Raw genomic sequence first — 18569 nt, forward strand, 5'->3', positions numbered from 1 at the left:
TGCTCTCAAAGAAAGGTGCTGAAGCTACCTTCAGTTTCAACGTAAAAGAAGATGAAACACCCACTCATATCAACATAGGGTTTACTTCTAACTTCAGTAAATTCAAGATTTTATATCTAAGCCTGACAGTGTGTTGCTGGAAAGAGTAATACAGACATGAAATTGTTATTGTTATATTTAACCTTATTTAACTGTAAGCTGTCTCTGAAAGGCATGGTCCTCCTGAAACTTCATTGCTTAGCTGATGCCAAACAGTCTAGTCATGTCAATAGCCAGATCAACAAATCTCATAGGAAATTTGTGGACAATAATTTTCTGTTAAATCAGCAAGATGATCAACTTATCCTAAGGTCATATAATTATTAGATCTTATGCAGAGTTGAAATGTACCACAAGATGTGAAAAGAGAATGCCACTTTTCAGCAGCAATCCACTTTCAGATTGCATTAAACATCACACGAAACTGTAGCCAAGTGTGATTGAGCTATTTCACTATGCTGCATAAATCAAGAATGTTATGAAGACTGCCAAGTGATATTACCATGTGAATACAAGAAGAATAGTATTAACTTTGTTGTAACCATGTTGTTGTAAGGACATGAGAAAAGTGAGCTCTGTAGGAAAAGTTACTGCATCTTTTTTTCATTGGCTAATATACTTGGAAGAAAGTGCCAAGTTTTGGAGTGCACAATTTCTTACAAGGTGTGAAAAAGAAACTGCAAACTCCAAGCTAAATGCTAGAAAGAGGTTCAACCAAATTTAAATGATAACTAGTCCACTTGAGAGAGAATCACAGGATAGAACCTCAGATCAGAAAGCAAATGTTAGGAAGGTCATAGGTAAAGTTCATTAGTTCTTGTGGACCAGAAAAAAAAACAAGTAATATGTACCTGCGGAAGAAAAGGGGGATGGGAAGGTAGGAGGCAGAGAGGGAACAAAAGGAGAACAGCAAATAAGTACAATGAGAAGATTGCAGCAGGTTCTCTAAGAAAAATTGGTATAGGTCAGCTAGGAATAGAACAAGAAATCATTTGTGGACTGTATCGGAAAATAGATGCACATTGCATTGAGCACTTTATGTATTAACTGTAACAGTTTACAAGTATTAGGGAACTATGTTGACAAGATTGAAAATACAGCGTTAAAGATGCTTAGGTTAAGAAAAGCAAGAAGTGCAAACTCAAGAAGTCACTTGAGTCTCTCAAGTGACTTGATGATAGTCACTGCCTTTGATGAAGTGGCAGAGGAGGGAGGATCTTTCCTGAGACCTGTATTCATGGGACCACACAACTCATGGAAGATTTAAGTAGCTGGAACAGCTGAAACCTAGACAGAAGAGCATAGAATAACACAGAAGATGGAAACACACTAAATAATTAGAGAAACATCCATTTATTTTGACCTGATATGAAAGATTCATTTCAGGTTGAAACACTATGAAGGGAAGTCATCATCATCATCTAGACTTAATACATATAATTTAAGGGAAGAGATATCAATGGAAAAATGCAGGAAATAAAGAGATGGCTAGTCTCAGTGACTTTGCCAAACTTGCTCAGAAATTTGAGATCAAAGAAAACTTATGCTGGGAATGGAAGAGGGAGAATTTATTCAGACAGTTAAAGCTCAAGGACAAAAAAGCTAAAGGAACTCGTAATTGCCAAAGATCTAAAGTGAATGAGACAGAAATTTTCAAAATGGTCAATTTTGAAATACTAAGCAGAAAGCAGATACACTACCAAATGAGGAAAACAACCCAAACTAAACTAACAAGAAATTCAATTGCTTAGCTATTTTTGATTCTAAACAGGGAAGAAATGCTTGAACAAGTTAGAACAGACACAAAATGAGCAATTTTACATCTAGTTATTTTGAAAGAGTCTATCACAAACAGCAAAGATGTTTTAGTCATTTTCTCAATACTCTAGTCATGTGAAATCAGGCTGACTTTTTTTTTTCTTCTCTGTTAAATTTGGAAGGACTAAGAGCTAGCATATTAGCTAACAACCTCTGCTGAAATCTTCCTTTCTCGCCTCACCCAGAGAACGCATTTTCACCTAAGACAAAAAATTAAAGTGGAAATTGAAAATTTTGAAGCCAAAGGGTGTATCTATTCTCTAAGCTCTGATGATAGAGACAGCACAATTAACCACTAGGTCTAAATTAGGATTTGAAGAAACATGACAATAAAGCAGTTCTTAAATACACTATTAATTTTTATGGTGTTTAAAAAATGCTGTCCAACAGAGACAGTGTGTTAATGAGCTAGAACAAAAACACATTTCTTGGAAAGTTTACGCTTTATTCTGTTGAGCTTTAAATTTCTGTTTTCTGATTATACAGAATAGTAGAATTATATATTCTAATTAATGCTTCTGTGCAGAATTCACAATGGCTTTTAAAAGTTCCTCTTTTTATGGAAAGCAAACAAAAAACCACCCAACTGCAAAACATATCTGCTAAAATCCAATGCGTGTTTGCATTACAAAGCAAATGTCAAAGCTCTTATCAAAAGGAACTGAGTAATCTTTCTATGAACAACTACTCCAATTATTTTCCTCCAAGTTCCACTGAAAATTCTCTTCTGACAATAAGGCAGAGATTACTTTTGTAGCTCAACTGTAGCACAGCGGTGGTTTAGTAGGAATACAGCAAGTACTGCACAGGGGTGTACTGTAGTTTACCTGATATTGGCTAGAATGTTTGAAGAAAAGGAATTAGCAAATCTATTATTTCTATCTCTCCTTCAAATGATTCAAAAGTCTCCTAATGTATTTATGAAACTACTAATGATCTACAATATATAGTTCCTGGGCAGCATAACATACTTCCTACATGAAAGCTTATTTGTGAACTTAACACCATTTGACCATAATACCTCACAATACAAAACCAAAAAATTAGGGAGAGAAGATTCATTCAAATTAAGTGTTCAGTACCACTCAAGTAATTATACACTTTCTACAAACTGCTGCTAATTTTCTTTTATAATTTTATACTTTATCTCAGAGGAAGAACAGTTCTATAACTCACAGACTTCCCCAAAGGTACGTGAAAAGAATTATGTTCAAAGGATGAAAGGTATGAGAAAATATATTTTTACTCTTTTGCATTAACGCCTCCAAAATATTAAAACTGGAAAATTTAGCAGCACTTACATCACACAGAAAAAAACCTACATTTTGTTTATGCACCTAGACTCCACTGTTGTGTTGTAACATAGACCAAATGCTGTTCTCCAGTAATGTGCATCAGCATCAAGCTGACCTGTGATGAGTACAGTGCAAATGTAGCATCTGAAGATGAAGCAACCTTAGCAACTGACTTTCTGAAGGCAAACACTTTAAAAAGTTGGCTAGACAGCATGCTGGGCCTGGCTCATTTTACTCTTGACAATCATACAGCAAAAGTTCACAGGGGATAAAGAAGACCTGTATCTGTATTTCCACCCCTCTCCTCTTCCTTCTCCCCTGCCCCCTTTCCCCCAAATCTCTGATATTAAGGGGAACTCTCTCCAAGAAGCAGAATTGTTTGAGTCCAAGTACACAGAAATAAAGACTTAATTTACTTACTCTGTATCAGCACTCTGGAAGAGCCAACTATGTCCACATTCATGTTTGTCAATCCTATAAATTTCCACCACTTTTCTACTGGTGATCATGAAGTCTGATGCATTAATTATTCCTTCCTGCCACAGTGTCTTTCTCAAAAAACATATCTCACTGTGCTTAATAACAAGCTTGGTGATTCATATTGTAACAGGAGTGAACTGCCTTCTCATTTAATGTCCCCATTTTTTAAAATAGGCTACCTGCTCAGATCACTTTAGCTACCCAAATACAGAGATGTAAGCAATAACTATTTACAGATACCAACTACCTTAATGGAAAACACTGATCATAGGAGTGAGCTGTATGTGTGATGTTATTTATATACATGGCTCAATAGTACGGGTAAATAATAGAACAACACAAAACAAGATAAATAAAATAAAATAAAATATACTGTTCTTCAACCACCCCAAAACAAATTAATTTATAAAAGGAGACATTAAAGAAGAGGCCGCTGTGATGACAGTGGTGCATTTATCTCAGTCTTTGATGGCTGAACACTAGTGCAAGAACTACAAATGGTACGTAGGAGGACTGGGAAGATTTAGTTGACAACATTTTGACTTAATTGGCAAAATGGATAGCTAATAATTCATGTGAGTGATAGTAATACAAAAGACAAAAGCTTGTTTGAAGATTAAAAAGAAGAAAAAAATGACAACAGAATAGAAAAAAAAGGTTTTAAGTAGTAATACTTTCATAAATGCAGAATTAGTTGGGAGAATCCCCAAGATCATGATGCTTGGGAAAAAGGAGTTAAAGAAACTTCTCTGTACTTTAAATAAACAATACTGACCACACAGAGTGCAAAGCCTCCTGCAAAGAAATAATGGTGATTGTACAATGAGACCACATTGTCTTAGTTAGAACCTCACTGCTGATCTCACAGCATGCAGGGAATGGAAATGAGGTCAACTTACTAAGCAAAAAAATACCATAGCAGAAAACTGTATAATGGGCCAAACCCAGACACAGTTGGCAAGGGACACATCTAACTCCAGAAGAAATAATTCCTTATTAGGAGCAAGACAATGAAGGAAAAAGTCTACTGTGAAACACAGGGGTAAAAACAGAGGGATATGGAGACAAAATTTATGTTCATACTTCCTTTTTTGCATCCATTTTCACCACAAATCTGCTGCATTTGGGTACCAGCAACAAAATGGTGAATACCAGCAACAAAAGGCAAAAGGGTAAGATTTCATCCTTGCGTAAGCAAGAATAAATATTACTTAACCGCATTCAAATCATCTGAGCTTGACAGACTTGCCTGTTTAACATCAAGTTATAAATTTCAGAAATGTTAAAAGAGATTTCAGAGTAGTGAATAAGTACAAAATTGTGCTAGATATAGGTATACAGCACATGTGTATCACCTATGCCCAAAGAAGGGGTTAAATAGAGCTAAGGACTTCCAGACTAAGTCAGCCTCAGAACAACTCTATGGTCTACACACAGACAACCAATTGTTTTTTGAGATGCCTTAGGGTGCCCTAAGATACTCATATGGACACATCCTGGGCAGATGCAACCCAGAACCTACAGGGGACCTATAACCTTTTGAGCTGAAATCCTGAATTCTCCTGATGGATTTGAGAATTACTTTGGAAACAATAGGGATAAGTAGAGCATTGCAGTAGTGGCAGATGTAGAGTTTTGGACTCTTTTAGAGTAGAGAAATACAAAATGAAAAAACTAAGTGGCTTTGCAACGTTTCTGCAGAAAAGTATTTGTGGCTTATGAGCACATGGGCTGATCACAAACTGAATGTAAATCAACCTTGCTATAAAATTGAGAAGAAAGTGAGCACAACCCTGGAAGTTATAAATAGGAGTACTGTGTAAAAACACAGAAATCAGTTCAGCTCTCCTTGGTGTTACTTACCACTTAAGATGGAATAATACATTCAATTTTGATTGCTGCAACTCAGAACTTGTATAAAAGTCTTAAGTAGAGAAATGAGGTTGAGCACAGATTTAAGACTGCATTAATAATGGCTGCTTCTCAAGACAAAGAAACAGGGAGATGAGGAGTGGGTTACAGGCTTCATGTTTGAAGGCTATTGTAAAATTAATCCAGTAATCTCCATGCTCTCCACGTAGATGTCAAACTGAACAACGAATAACAGTCAGAACTGCAGTAAGACTGATTCAGATTATACACTGCAGAGAAAACTTGGAGAAGCTGTGAATTCGCCAACACTGAACACCAAAAATCCTTTTAGATAGCATCTATCAAAAAACCCAGACATTGTTGATTCTGCCTTAGTGTAGAGAAGGCTAGATAAATTGCCCTTTCTTTGCATATTTCCTATGTCAAGATATAAAAGATGCTAAAGGAATTTAAAAATTAGTAGTGTTTCACCATTTTCAGACCTAAAGGGCAGTATATCAAATCACCACTTATTACACCATTATTAAAAATAAAACTAAAAGTGCTCTTGCACGCATTTCTCTTCTAACTGATTGCCAAATGCAGTCCTTGCATTCTGTCTTCAATGCCTCTAGCCTCTTAATGTCCTCCCAATGGAGTCATTTTATGCGATCTAGTGCAACTGACCACAGCTCATGCTTCATATATGAAACAACCACTCATTTGGACAGAATGACCTTCAGAAACGCTGCAATTTCATAACATAAGGGCTTAGATTTGCTTACATGCAACTTAAACCTTAGATTGTAATCAGTGCCAAAATATCTTAAATGGATGTCATAGCATGGAGCATTGCACTGCCTTCTGGATCTGCTTGTATTGAGGAAGCACTCTCTCTATTTCTGGAATCGTCTTTCTCAAACACAAACCCGCTGTATTAGCCACCACAATTATTCTCCATGATGGCTGGAAGGAGCCTTACTCCTCTGTTAGCAGTTGATAGCTTGAGACATATTAAAAGCCAAGTTAGATACTCTCTGTTCTTGAGGCTGTTTAGCATCATAGCAGAACAGCCAAACAGCCAGGAATTCTCATTGGAAAATACAGAATAGCTGCAGAGAGTAGTATTATAAAGCCACATACTTTGCCCTTACTAATGCTTTCTAGAAAAAATATTACCATTGCAAAATGGACAACACACTAAAAAGGGGAACAGAAGTTACTACTTTATGTGGTCTTGTCAGCCTCTGGACTGTTTAATTTTTGACTAACACATTCTTAAGAAACTCTAACAATATCTGCTTGCACTTATGTATGACTAAATTCTATGTAATAATGCAAAACAATGATTCTCTTGTTCAATATTTTGGCTAATGATCTGGGAACTGATTATGTCAGAAGTTCTCTACAGCTAGAGCTCTCCCTGTAAAATAACAGCTGCCAATTATAAAACTTAGCTTTTACCCATCTAAAAACCACTTTTACATGAAATTGCACGTATCTCTAGTGTGAAAATCAATGAGGAAGTTTCTCCATTTCATACAGATACTGCTGACTGTTCAAGTATTCCATTACCTATCTACAAATAATTTTTCCATTTATCTAACTACCATTCAGAGATTGTGATAAATGGGACCAAACTGAAAGGATGCTCTAACAGTTGGCAAGTCTATAATAGAAAATGACTGTGAATGCACTTGGGTAAGAAAAGGAAAAGCAGCTGTAGTTGTCACAAAAAATCTGTAAGTTCTGTTAAACAATGGCTGCATTTCTGATGATGGTGTTTCTGCTACACAACTCAATGTTAACCAAAGATACTATATTTTTCAGCAGTCAAGACATATGTAAGTGGAACCATATGGTAACAATATCAGATAAAATCAGAGGCTGAACTAACCCTTGATATTTACAAGGAACAGATCATGTGAATACAGGTTGTGAAAGATCACATAATAGCCAATTAGTAGGAAAGCTGTTAAATAAAAGGTGTCTGTTTCTAGTTAGTTTGGCTGGCATAAGACTGAAAAGGGGGATTTTTATTTCTCATAAATATTGCAGTCCATTTGATATAACTCTGGCTACTACTCCTATATATGCATCCACCATCTTCTATTTGCATCAGTTAAACTTTGCCAGCCATCAGTTCTAACCTTTAGTATGCAAATGACTTCCGTGGGTTAGTTGCCTATTGTATGAAGTACAGCACTTGTTTGTTATTAAAGTTGCTGCTCTTCACATTTAATTCAGTTCTGGTAGACTAAAAAGCCCCAATCCAGTAATTTTTCTTTAGATTTTTCTTTTTAATGGTTCATGTAAATTTTGGTGCCCTTCTCTAGATTCTTTCCACAGCTTCTGAAGTAAACTGGTCATGCTTAATATTCAAGATGATGACTCAATACTATTTTTTAATAAGTTAGGCTAAGCCTGAGCTCTCAAAGACCTTTCTTCATACGAAAGATGCTCCAGTCCCTTAATCCTCTCAATGACTATGCAGTCTCCAGTAGCTCCATCTTTCTCTGCTGGGGAGCCCAAAACTGGACAAGGTACTCTAGGTGTGGCCTTACCAGTGCTGAGTTACACTGGATGGTCTAGCAACTCCCACCACAACGACATCCACTTGCCTCTTCTCTGACCATCATCCCTAAGACCTGAACCAAACTGTAATCCACCCTATAAAAGAGCTCCATACCCATATGCTGCTCCCTTTGAGGGCAACCACTCCCCTTCTCAAGTGAAGTAAATTTTTGTCAATGGTTTTGGCATACGTAAAAAAGAGAAAGAAAAACATGTGCAGAGAAAGGCACAGTATAATATTGGTGAGGAGAAAAAAAAGGGGGGGGGAATGAATAGCAAAGAAGTTGGTAATTACTAAGTTTAATACAAAATGTTGATTTCAGGTCTTGAGAACACAGATGGTAGGAGTGTGGAAGAAGTAATGCAGTTGGAAGCTACAGAACATTAAAAAAAACCAGGGTTTGCAAAACACCACAGAGACAAAAGGATAGAAACTGCTTCTTTGCCTGATGGTAAGGAACTTAGAGGCTTATCTCAAACACAAAAAATAAATGCACACATTTGCACAGCAGTACTATGACTGTGAAGAAAAATTTATCATTTCTTAAAGAGTTTCCATGTATATAAAGCCATAGAAAGCAGTTCTAAGTTTAAAGTAGGTAAGCTTCCAACAACACACAACCATCGGGACCTTTGTGCTTTTGTGACCACAAAACAGTTAAAACAGAGAAGTACACAAATGATAACACAGATACATGCATCACAAAGGAATACAGTAAACAGCAATACATGTGACTTAAGATCTGCTCCCAGAACTACAAACTTAGCCACCCCAACTTCACTTTTTTAGGTAGGTGACGTGGTAAAATACCAGCTTACACTGTCTCTCACAGAAGTTCTGAGGTAATACAACTTGAGTGCTAATGTTGACCTTATATAATCTCCCTTCCATGGGTCTCACCTTCTTGCAGTAGAGTATAACCTGACACAGAGAATATGGCTGTTTTATTTAGTCCTAAATTATGAATCCTTATAAGAAAAAAATCTTGCCATTCCCAACTGATCACTGACATAACATAAACAGTTCATCCTCGAATACAAAACAGATGGAAACAGATGGTGAAAGTAATTCTGAGTATTACTTTAGTCCTTTAAAAAATAACCAGATTAAACTTAGAAGTAAAACATAAAATGATAGAAAACATCTACTACTAGAGGAATAATTGCTTCAGAAAAGAGGAGAAAAGGAATAAGAGTCTTTTAAGGAAAGAAACAAAGACCTTTTCCATCTTCACTAAAGTGGGAAATATGCCAAGTAAGACTGAAGAATTGCAAACATATGTTTTCAAAATGAAATATGACTTGTTAATTTTGACCTTGTCTAAATCAAGAAGACAAGTGAGATAGCTATATTCAGTCTAGTACATTGTAGTGTCAAAAAAGACAATAGAATCCAATCTGTTTGAGCTCAGATGCACAAAATTAAATGAAGAATTTAAGGAGAATAATAAATGTAGCAAAACTAAAAGATAAAGCATGTTTTAAAATGAAGCAAAACCCAAGTAAAATAGAAGGAAAACCAGAATGCAGCAAACACTTTCTAACTATATTCAAATTGTAGAAATTACAATTAGTATTTATTTTTCTATGACATCCTTTACACAACTACCAATCCCAAGCATATGAGATCACATAACAAAGAGCAAGCATTTTTAAAGGTACTAGAAGATGCATATAAGCCTGGGAAAAAAAGGAGAAATAGAAAAACATACATAGATGGTGACTGAGGCAAGCATGTATGAAACTTGGTTAAGAAGAAGATAGTTGGAAACTTTGAGAAAGTAAAATATTATTACATTAGTCAACAATGCTCACATGTTGGGGAAGGTACAGAAAAAAAAGTTGTAAACAGCCAGGGTCTATTCATCTAGCTATTTATAAAAATAAGATACAGATGCCATTGACCCCAAGAAGCAGAAAGTGAAGGGATGTTACCTGTCAACATCTAAAATAAGTCTGTAATTTCTGATGAGTGAAAATGAAAGGCCTACATCCAATCCCTTTTCTCTAGGCATTAATAGACATGGCCCTCCCATGCAAAACCAGCTGCTATGTCCTTAACACAAGAGAGAACAAGCTAAAGAATAATTGAATTGAAATAATTTAAAGAATACCAAAGTTATGAAATAACTACAAAAAAGCCCCTCAACCTCTTTTCCCCTTTTTTATTTAAGCAAAACAAATAGTGTGTGGGGGATAGAGGAGAAAGAAAGGGTGGAGAGAGAGAGAGAGATTGCAGCAGAAGTACAGATGGTTCAGTTCTGCTTGCTCTTCTTTTTGCTGCACCTGCATCCAACATCCTGTTTCAAGTCTTTAGCTGTCTTCAGATTCAGAACTGTAAGGAATGTTCTGTTCTTCACCTAATTCCAGTGCAGCCCTATAGTGTCAACACTGGTGGAACTGCAGACCAATTCATATAACTAAATTACTAGCACTTTGCAAGGAAGAAACAGTTGAAACACTATACACTGCAGTAGTGTATCATTATCAGCCACATAACCTGAAGTACCTCAGACCCTTGCGCCCATATGTTACCATTTATGTTCACATATAAGTTATTCTCTCACAGTTCCTAGCACAGTCTTTCAAAAAGACACTTGTGCAAATACTTTCCCATTGGAAAGGAGGTGTTTTATAAGTTCCTTTCTCTTTTAAAAGTACTAATAATTTTGTTAAATGTAAATTGTTGGAAGGAAGAAGATGGGAACAAAGCTTCACTAGTTCACGTCAGAAGGAGAACCTCGAGCACTGGGCCCCTCACACACCAGAAGGACTTATGGAAAAGGTTGCTGCAGAAACTGCTGTGGCTCTTGTATTTTCAGCTTTCAGTGGGCACAGCACAATGTCCTGCAAGATGCTCAGAGTTGAGCCTTGCTACAGACAAAAGCAATGACAATAGTTCCACTAACAATTCCACAAAGCTTGTTCATAAAGGTGAGACATGATTGAAGTGTGATGAGATCTTGTAGCTAGGGCTTTAGAAATAAAACAACAACTTCCACAACATGGATGCAGCATAGTGGAAAACACTGATTCATACTTCTGAAATACAGTGATGAAGCCTGCAAAAATACAAAAAACATGTCATCTAATAAAAAATGTAAATCTTCCTGTTCATATATGCAGAAGTACTGAGGAGGACCTCTAAGGATTATTGCAAAAAAGGAAACAAGAATTCCATTACCACGCCAATCAGAGCAGTGAAATTGCAATGCAACTGCAGTGAGCCTTACTGGATTGCACTAGGGAAGCTACAAGAATATTCCTGTAGCTAAAGCCAACAAGGGTTTTAAAGTGAAATTTTTCAGCTTTCAACTCATGTAAAGCGAAACTGATGTTTGTTGTTAATATACGACTGTGAAATGTGCACATACACCATCCATACACCTGCATTTGATAAAAGAGGTATTAACTTGCCACACAAGGACAAAGGGGTGAGCCGGGGCTCGGAATCATTCTGAACACCCCTGGATAGCTGAAGTCAGGAATCAGAGCTCCAGAATCTTATTGAAAAGGCAGCTTAAATGCTTTGGAATTTCTTCATCCATCTAGTATGCAATATACTTATATTAAAATTACCCTAATAAAGCTGTGCAAATAAAGCATATTACAACAATGCCATACTACTCACATTAACCAATAAATCAAAGAAAAAATATCAGTTGAAGGGAGAAATGTGAAATAAAATGACCTTCAATTACTACACACACAGGGGTGCCAATTTTACAGCTTTAAAAATATGTTTAGGAGTATAAGACATCTTACATTTAACCCTCTATTGCAAATGTTCTCCTCTGAACTAAGTCCTTTTGTCATAACCCGACAACTATTTTGGTGTAAAACTCAAACATTTACAGGAACATAATAATAAATATTTGAAAGCTACTGGTGATAAAGAATTGAAAAGGACAGCTAAACGGTTGCAGTATTAGCAGAAAAGACAGCTAAGTAATATAAAGGTACCATTTAGCTGCTACTACACAATAATTCCATGGAGAGAAATGTAAAACAAACCTGGGAGAAAATAATACAAACAGGAATAATTTCTGCAGTTTGATGTTTTATAAAGAAAATGCTGAAATTCCAATGGCAAATATAATCTCAAGTACTGATAAAGTTAACAAAGCAAACAAGAAGGTGTTTACACTGCTACAAGGAAGGGATTGTGAAAATAAAGCTTTGCTTACTCTTTTTTTAGTATAAAACTAATATAAAGTAAGATAGATACTAAATAGTATTTATATTATTCTTTTGATTACAAAGAATCAAATAAATACTAAGTGTCAGAATGGCAAACACCAGACCTCTCTCCTTGTCTTTACATGCCTAACAATTTTGTGTATTGTTCCTTACACACTCCACTGCAGAACTTTAACTGATGTGCCTGGGAGTAGGAGTAATTTGTGCACAATGAAAACAATGGTTACCTCTTCTTATCACTGCTCAAATAGTATGAACAGAAATTAAGCTGATTCATACTACATGAAAACAAAGAGGTTCTGAAATAGAAATCTGTAGACAACCTCCTCACAATTACTTCTAACTATCTTAAACAGAACTGAGAAAATTACTGACATCAACCTGTGCCCTTTTCCAACATGAGGTGAGAGGGAATCCTTTCAAGGCGATATAGTTAACCTGGAAGTGCCAGCATCTATGTAAATAGAACAGACCAAGACATAAACACAGAACCTAGTCTGACCTTGAAGTGACAGGTTGCTGTAATGTTGTTATATAACAACAACACTGGCACTGACCCAAGAAACAGTTATTATTTTGGAATTCACTGATTTAGAAATTAAGAGATTAAGGTGGGTTTTGGCCCATTTTAGAGTTTTTGATTTGTAAGTCATGGCTTTCTTTGTAGCAGATTGCTTTACTATAAACATGAAATATTCACAGGGATTTCTGCAACACTACATGGCTTAAGTATTTCCCTAAGAGTTTTTAAGTTTTGAATTTTGAATTTCAGTAACTACCTCAACTATCTATAAAATGTAGAGATTGATTCAGAGAATAAAATAAAGGACTGCTAAATTTATTCATGAAGCAAGTAAAGCTAAGACCTGATAATTTTCACTAGGATATCTTCTACTGTTTTAAATGCTCTTCGTGAGTAGGTTCTGTCAGACAAAATGACATTGCAATCTAATACACACATCTGAGGAGCCTCTGAGATCCTTCATGGGTGTTTTTGCAGAAGGAAATTCTCATCCTATGTGCAAGGGCAGGGCAGGTGCAAACCACAAGAGGCTCAGAAGAACCCAGTATTACCAGAAGAGAAAATACAGGACACGGTGTTAAATCCTCAAAGATCAGAAAGTTGTTAAGCATTTCTAGAGTCTGTGAAGATATTTTGTTTTCAGAGCATTCAGGAAAGAACATTTTGTTTAGCTCTCTAAGCATAGGTAAAATCACTTAAGCTTTCTGCTGCTATTCAGATGAGGCAGCACTTCTTGGAAGCTTACTAACTACATGGGTGTATTTCCCTTCCTTTTGCTCATACCCCAGTGTTAACAGCAGGAATTTGACTCCCTAGTAATAACAGCAAGGAAAGCTGGTATAAACAAGATCAGCTGCCATTCCTTTTCAGGATCCTGTCATATAGACGTGTTACTCATCCTTGCACAACAGAAGTTGTGTAATTAATATTTAAAGAGACACTGATGCAGTATAGAAATCTAGGTACACAGAGAAACTTCCTGCTTTGAAGATGAGTATTTGCTGAGAGGTGGTCAGGAAGGCTTCTGTTACATGTAATTACCAGCTTGATGTATTAATATTAGAAGCAGGTATTCTTTGATGAAAATTCAATTGTTCTTGAGCTGTAGAATGTTCTAATTAGAGCTGAAAACAAAAATACTTTGTTGGGATTTCTGACAACTGAAATCTTTTGTGCAGAGAGTTTGCTTTCTATATAGCTTCTATACCTACACGCTTTCTTATTGCCAGCTCAGTCATCTAGGTCTTCTGAGGGATCACCCAACAGGCTTCTGTATCAGCTGACCTTCAAAGTTTGTAAGCCTTTGACTCCCTATAGATTAACAAAGAGCTGAAAATCTGGATGTTCAAATTTCACATACAATATTCTCAGTATCCAGGGATGCAATGTTTTGGAGGAGCATGCTGAACAGACCTGTCTGGACATGGCTGCTTCTTTGAACAATGTTCACACACTATTTTGCTCTGAACCCAGATGAAAGCAAATCACTGATAAAACATATCTACCATAACTGCCAACTTGTTCCTATTTTTTTTGTAAGCATTCTGAATATAGAAAATTACACACTGGCCTCACTATTACTGAAATAAAATTTAAACTAATATAAAAGCTGAAATCAATTTAAAGTGTGAAAAACTGATGATACAACTTACCTTTTCCTAAGAAAAAAAAAAGTAATGAGCCTGCACTCTACTTTTACAAAAATCTAGCTGGAGTAGGAAAAAGGACAGCATCAACAACAGAGCTGTTCTCCATCTATTCTGGGACATCTTTCTTACAGCCCTTTGTTCCATAAGTGACTCTCATGGCTCCTGTTCCATAAGGGGCTCCCATGGCTGCCTGATAACCACCACAAAATTTGAACACTATCCCATACGCCAAAAAAAAAAAAAAAGAAAAAATAATCCTAAAACATATTCCATGAGGCTTCTGGCTTATCCTTGAACTTTTTTAAAACATATTAGACTATCCAGCATTGAGAGGGAAATAATTTATTTATAATAAACACTTGCACACACACACACACACAAAGAAGGTAAAAATCAACTTCCTGCACTAATGATTTCTAAAAATGCTTATTCAAACTGGCATATGCATGACAAGTTTCAGCTCAATACGATTTAAGAAGGAGGAGTTATACCACCCAGAAAAACGGTGTTTATGACAGAAACGACAAAGAATCATTCATCATAGGGTTTTCCTATGTGGAGCAGTAATAAAGCCTAAACGAGCCTGCACTTCGTTAGCAATTTATTTCACAGATCACTATATATACACAAATAGCATAACTCTATTACATTTTTATGGTGCCATTTATTACAGTGCTTCACATACTATATCCACATGACATGCAGTTTTCTCTGGGGAAGACAGCAGCAGCCAACTGCTGAGCAGCACACAGGTAGGAAGCACTTTGGAGCCACAAGAGCAGGAGTAGGAATTCTCAGGCAAAACAACAAAAGGCCATATAAAATAACCTGAACCCTTAGAGACAAGTAGCTAACTCAAAGAATAGTTTTACATCATTTTTGCTTCTCTGTTAATTTAGACAGTAGAAATAAAAGAGAAACACTGAACAACATTGCTTTGCCCAGTTGGAGTGACCAGCACAAGAGACTCCCTGGTTGGAATTTTCTCTCCCTCTCACTTAATCCTTGAGCACTACACTGGCATTTTCCACTTGCCACATGAAGGAAAAGAGTATCAATTCAATTGTTTTCATCAGTCCGTATCAGGGATGCTACCCTTTAGGCATAGCAAAGAACATATTCTCAGATATCAAGAAAGGGATGCAATTCTTCCTCTACTGAGACTTCCACAAAGTGAGTATTCAAGACTATTTCACTCCCAACAGAAAACAACCCCCAGACTATCACACTTAGATGCCAAACATTTCCATTAACCTTCCAGAAATGGAGACTTCTGCCTTCCAAACACACATTATTGTATGGTATCCACCCCCACAGAACACTGTGAGAAGATGACAAGACAGAAGGACACCTGTAAATGTCTCATAGCACACGCTCTTTTGCGACTAGTTTATTTATGAAGTAAATGTACAAATATTTAGTGTCGGGCCTTTGAGATAATACCTGCAATTTATGCGTTATATGAATGCTTTCTGAAATAAATATTAAAAAGAAATGCATTGCTTTTAACTACTGAGGTGTTATTAAATTCAACAAATATTCTTTTGATTTCTTTGCCAAAAACTCTGCTGTAAGGACCCTGATAAGAAGTTAAATGACTTGACAGTTCCAGAACTTCCATTTCTAAAAACAAATTTTCAAGTGTGAAACTTCTTAATAAGGCCCTGCCCCTGAAATATAATTCATGAACACTGGGATCTTCAGTGCTTGGAGAGAAAACATAATTTTACCTAGCAGATTTTACTTTTTTTAATCTCTTCTCATCAATTAACTGGAAATAAAAAGAAAAATCAAAACACTTGCTGGGCACTAAGTTGAACTGTTTTACAGTATGGAAAAGGTTTTTTTTAAAATCTGTAAATACTGAATTTGACTGCTTTGTGGGAGCCTTAGAACAAATAAATCTACATTGTTTCTCCTTATGGCTGTGGCTTAATGCTCTTTTACAAATGTTCCATTACCAAAGCGCATAATTTTAGTCCACAACATAGTGTCTAATTTGATAGGAGGCTGAGTACATCAATACATCTTTTTCTTTCTCTTTTTGTCTTGTATTGCTTTCCCTTGTGTTACTGTGGTAGACACTAACTACTAACTGTTTAAGAAATGAAACCACGACATTTACCATAATGATTTAAGATGAAGGTTTTAATCAGTCATTTAAGTGACTATTAAAGTTATGTAAGTTATTATAGAAGAAGAGGGATACTGGCCATCTGCAAAAAAAAAAGAAAAAAAAAAAGTAAATTCTATTTGGGTCACTTCATGTGTCAGAATTCAGTACATGAGTATTCCCCATTGAAATGGGTAAGATTGTTTAAATCTGGAAGTCAGGCAAGTAAGTAAATGATATTGGTTTGGGCTCTTTTTGCTATTTTCATTGCTAAACATGATGGAAGGATTTTTTTTCTTGCTCTAAAATGCCTGCAGTGTGGTCAACAAATGCAGAAGGAACCAGACATTGTAGGACACAACGTGAAATTGAACTTTTATTTTCCACGGTTACTCCCCAAATCATTCTCCTCAACAGAACTGATTAACAAGTCTTATGAGCCTGCAGCTGTTACATCTGAACAAGAACTTCCTTACAAAAGGTGTGAATGAATGGATTCAGTGCACTGGAGCCGAGCAGATGCATACATAGGCACGTGTAAAATGTGAAGGTAGAAGAAACTAACAGAACTAATATTGACCTGGACATTGTTGGCAGAATGCCCAGGAAGATCACAGACAAAAAGATACTCAACGTAAATAAAGTCTTGAAGGTGAGAAGTTTACCTTCAAAAACATAGGTAGGAAAGCTGATTAAGAGATTTGGCAAGTTCAGAAGATCTGCTGACTAGTTTCCATTTAGACAAATCAGGAACTTGCACAGTTTCCAGAAAGAAAGGAAGTAGGGGCTGGTTGACACCTAGATAAAATTTAGTCATTCCACATCTAACAGTTCTACCTCAGAAAGCATGGAAAACTTCTTACTCTTTCCTGTAACAATTCCTTGTCAATCAAATCAGCCTATGCATATACACTGTAATAAAATCTCATTAAAGGAAAAAATATTGCATCATGCTACTTACCTGCCTGTCTACTTCTGGAAGCAAAAGCAGGAGGTACTGTTGAAAATGCTGAGGTAAAGAAGCAAAGGTGTGTTTATTTATTAAAGCCCTCAGGTTAGTGTTCACTAGAATAGATCCTGGTGTTTCTATGTCAATATCCTCAGCTTTGGTCCATTTCAAATGTCCTGGAGTAAATAAACAGAAATAACTTTAAACATAAAAAAAAAAAAAGGAAGGGAATAAGAACAAGTCTTCTTCTTACGTTTTTAGTTTTATTTTATAATACAGTAAACTCCGGAGAAACAGTACTATGAAAAGGGTAGCACAGCCTTTTCTAGGTGTATGAACAGCTTCTATTTTCCCTGTATTTGTCTCTTAAGCTCTAACAGGACCCATGTTCCAGTCAATATCATAGCTGACATGTTCTTACTTCCAGCTCAAGACACCAACTCAACTCAGAAGCAGCAGAAAAATTCCATCATGATATCATGCAATAATAAACATCTACTTCCAAGTAAAAGGCTGCTTGATGAGTTTCATGTGAACCAGTCATTACAGAGAGCTTCTCTTTTGCCATGCAGTACACTATGGCCTATGTAACTTGCCCAATAGTGTCTGCTAAAAACTACCTGTGTGAGATAGACAGTGATTATAGAGAGGAGATTATTTAATGTGTCAAACGAGTGTCTGAAAACATGAATTTTTCAGAATTATCTAAAGAACCTATGACCTAAAATGATCAGCACACAGAAGGCAGCATCAGGAATTATTACAGGTTTAGAAAACAGGGTTCTGAGGAAAAATAAAAACCTGGGAATGAGTAAGGTAGAGACTCAGCAGAGGGAAGGGGAAATACACAAATGGTTGATGCAAAATGGTGAAGGACACTGTCTTCTTACTGTCCACACCCAAACAGCAATGTAACTCTTGCACAGTAAGAAACATTTCTGAAGATATTGGGAAAAGACAGCTTTCAACCACAAAAGAGACACTGGATTAGATGTATAGGAGGACAATACAGTCTCCATCAGTAGAAATCTTCAAGAATATGTTAGACAAATACCTCTCAGGAACGACTGATGTATGA

The 18569-nt window shown here is 36.3% G+C and overlaps 1 protein-coding gene across 4 annotated transcripts in view; it reads right to left on the minus strand.

Annotated features, from left to right (window-relative positions):
• ASXL3 (ASXL transcriptional regulator 3) overlaps positions 1 to 18569 on the minus strand; it is a 130693-nt gene that overhangs the window by 22738 nt on the left and 89386 nt on the right. For all 4 annotated transcript variants that reach the window (XM_061354890.1, XM_061354891.1, XM_061354892.1 and 1 more), the window contains one exon: positions 17504 to 17667. In XM_061354890.1, the coding sequence (XP_061210874.1) occupies positions 17504 to 17667 (164 nt within the window). The remainder of the gene's footprint in view (positions 1 to 17503; positions 17668 to 18569) is intronic.

This window comes from Neopsephotus bourkii, unplaced genomic scaffold (genome assembly GCF_033783945.1).
Source record: "Neopsephotus bourkii isolate Nb327-2 ecotype Australia unplaced genomic scaffold, CSIRO-AGI_Nbou_v1 NB_753, whole genome shotgun sequence".
In the NCBI taxonomy this organism is placed as follows: Eukaryota; Metazoa; Chordata; class Aves; order Psittaciformes; family Psittacidae; genus Neopsephotus; species Neopsephotus bourkii.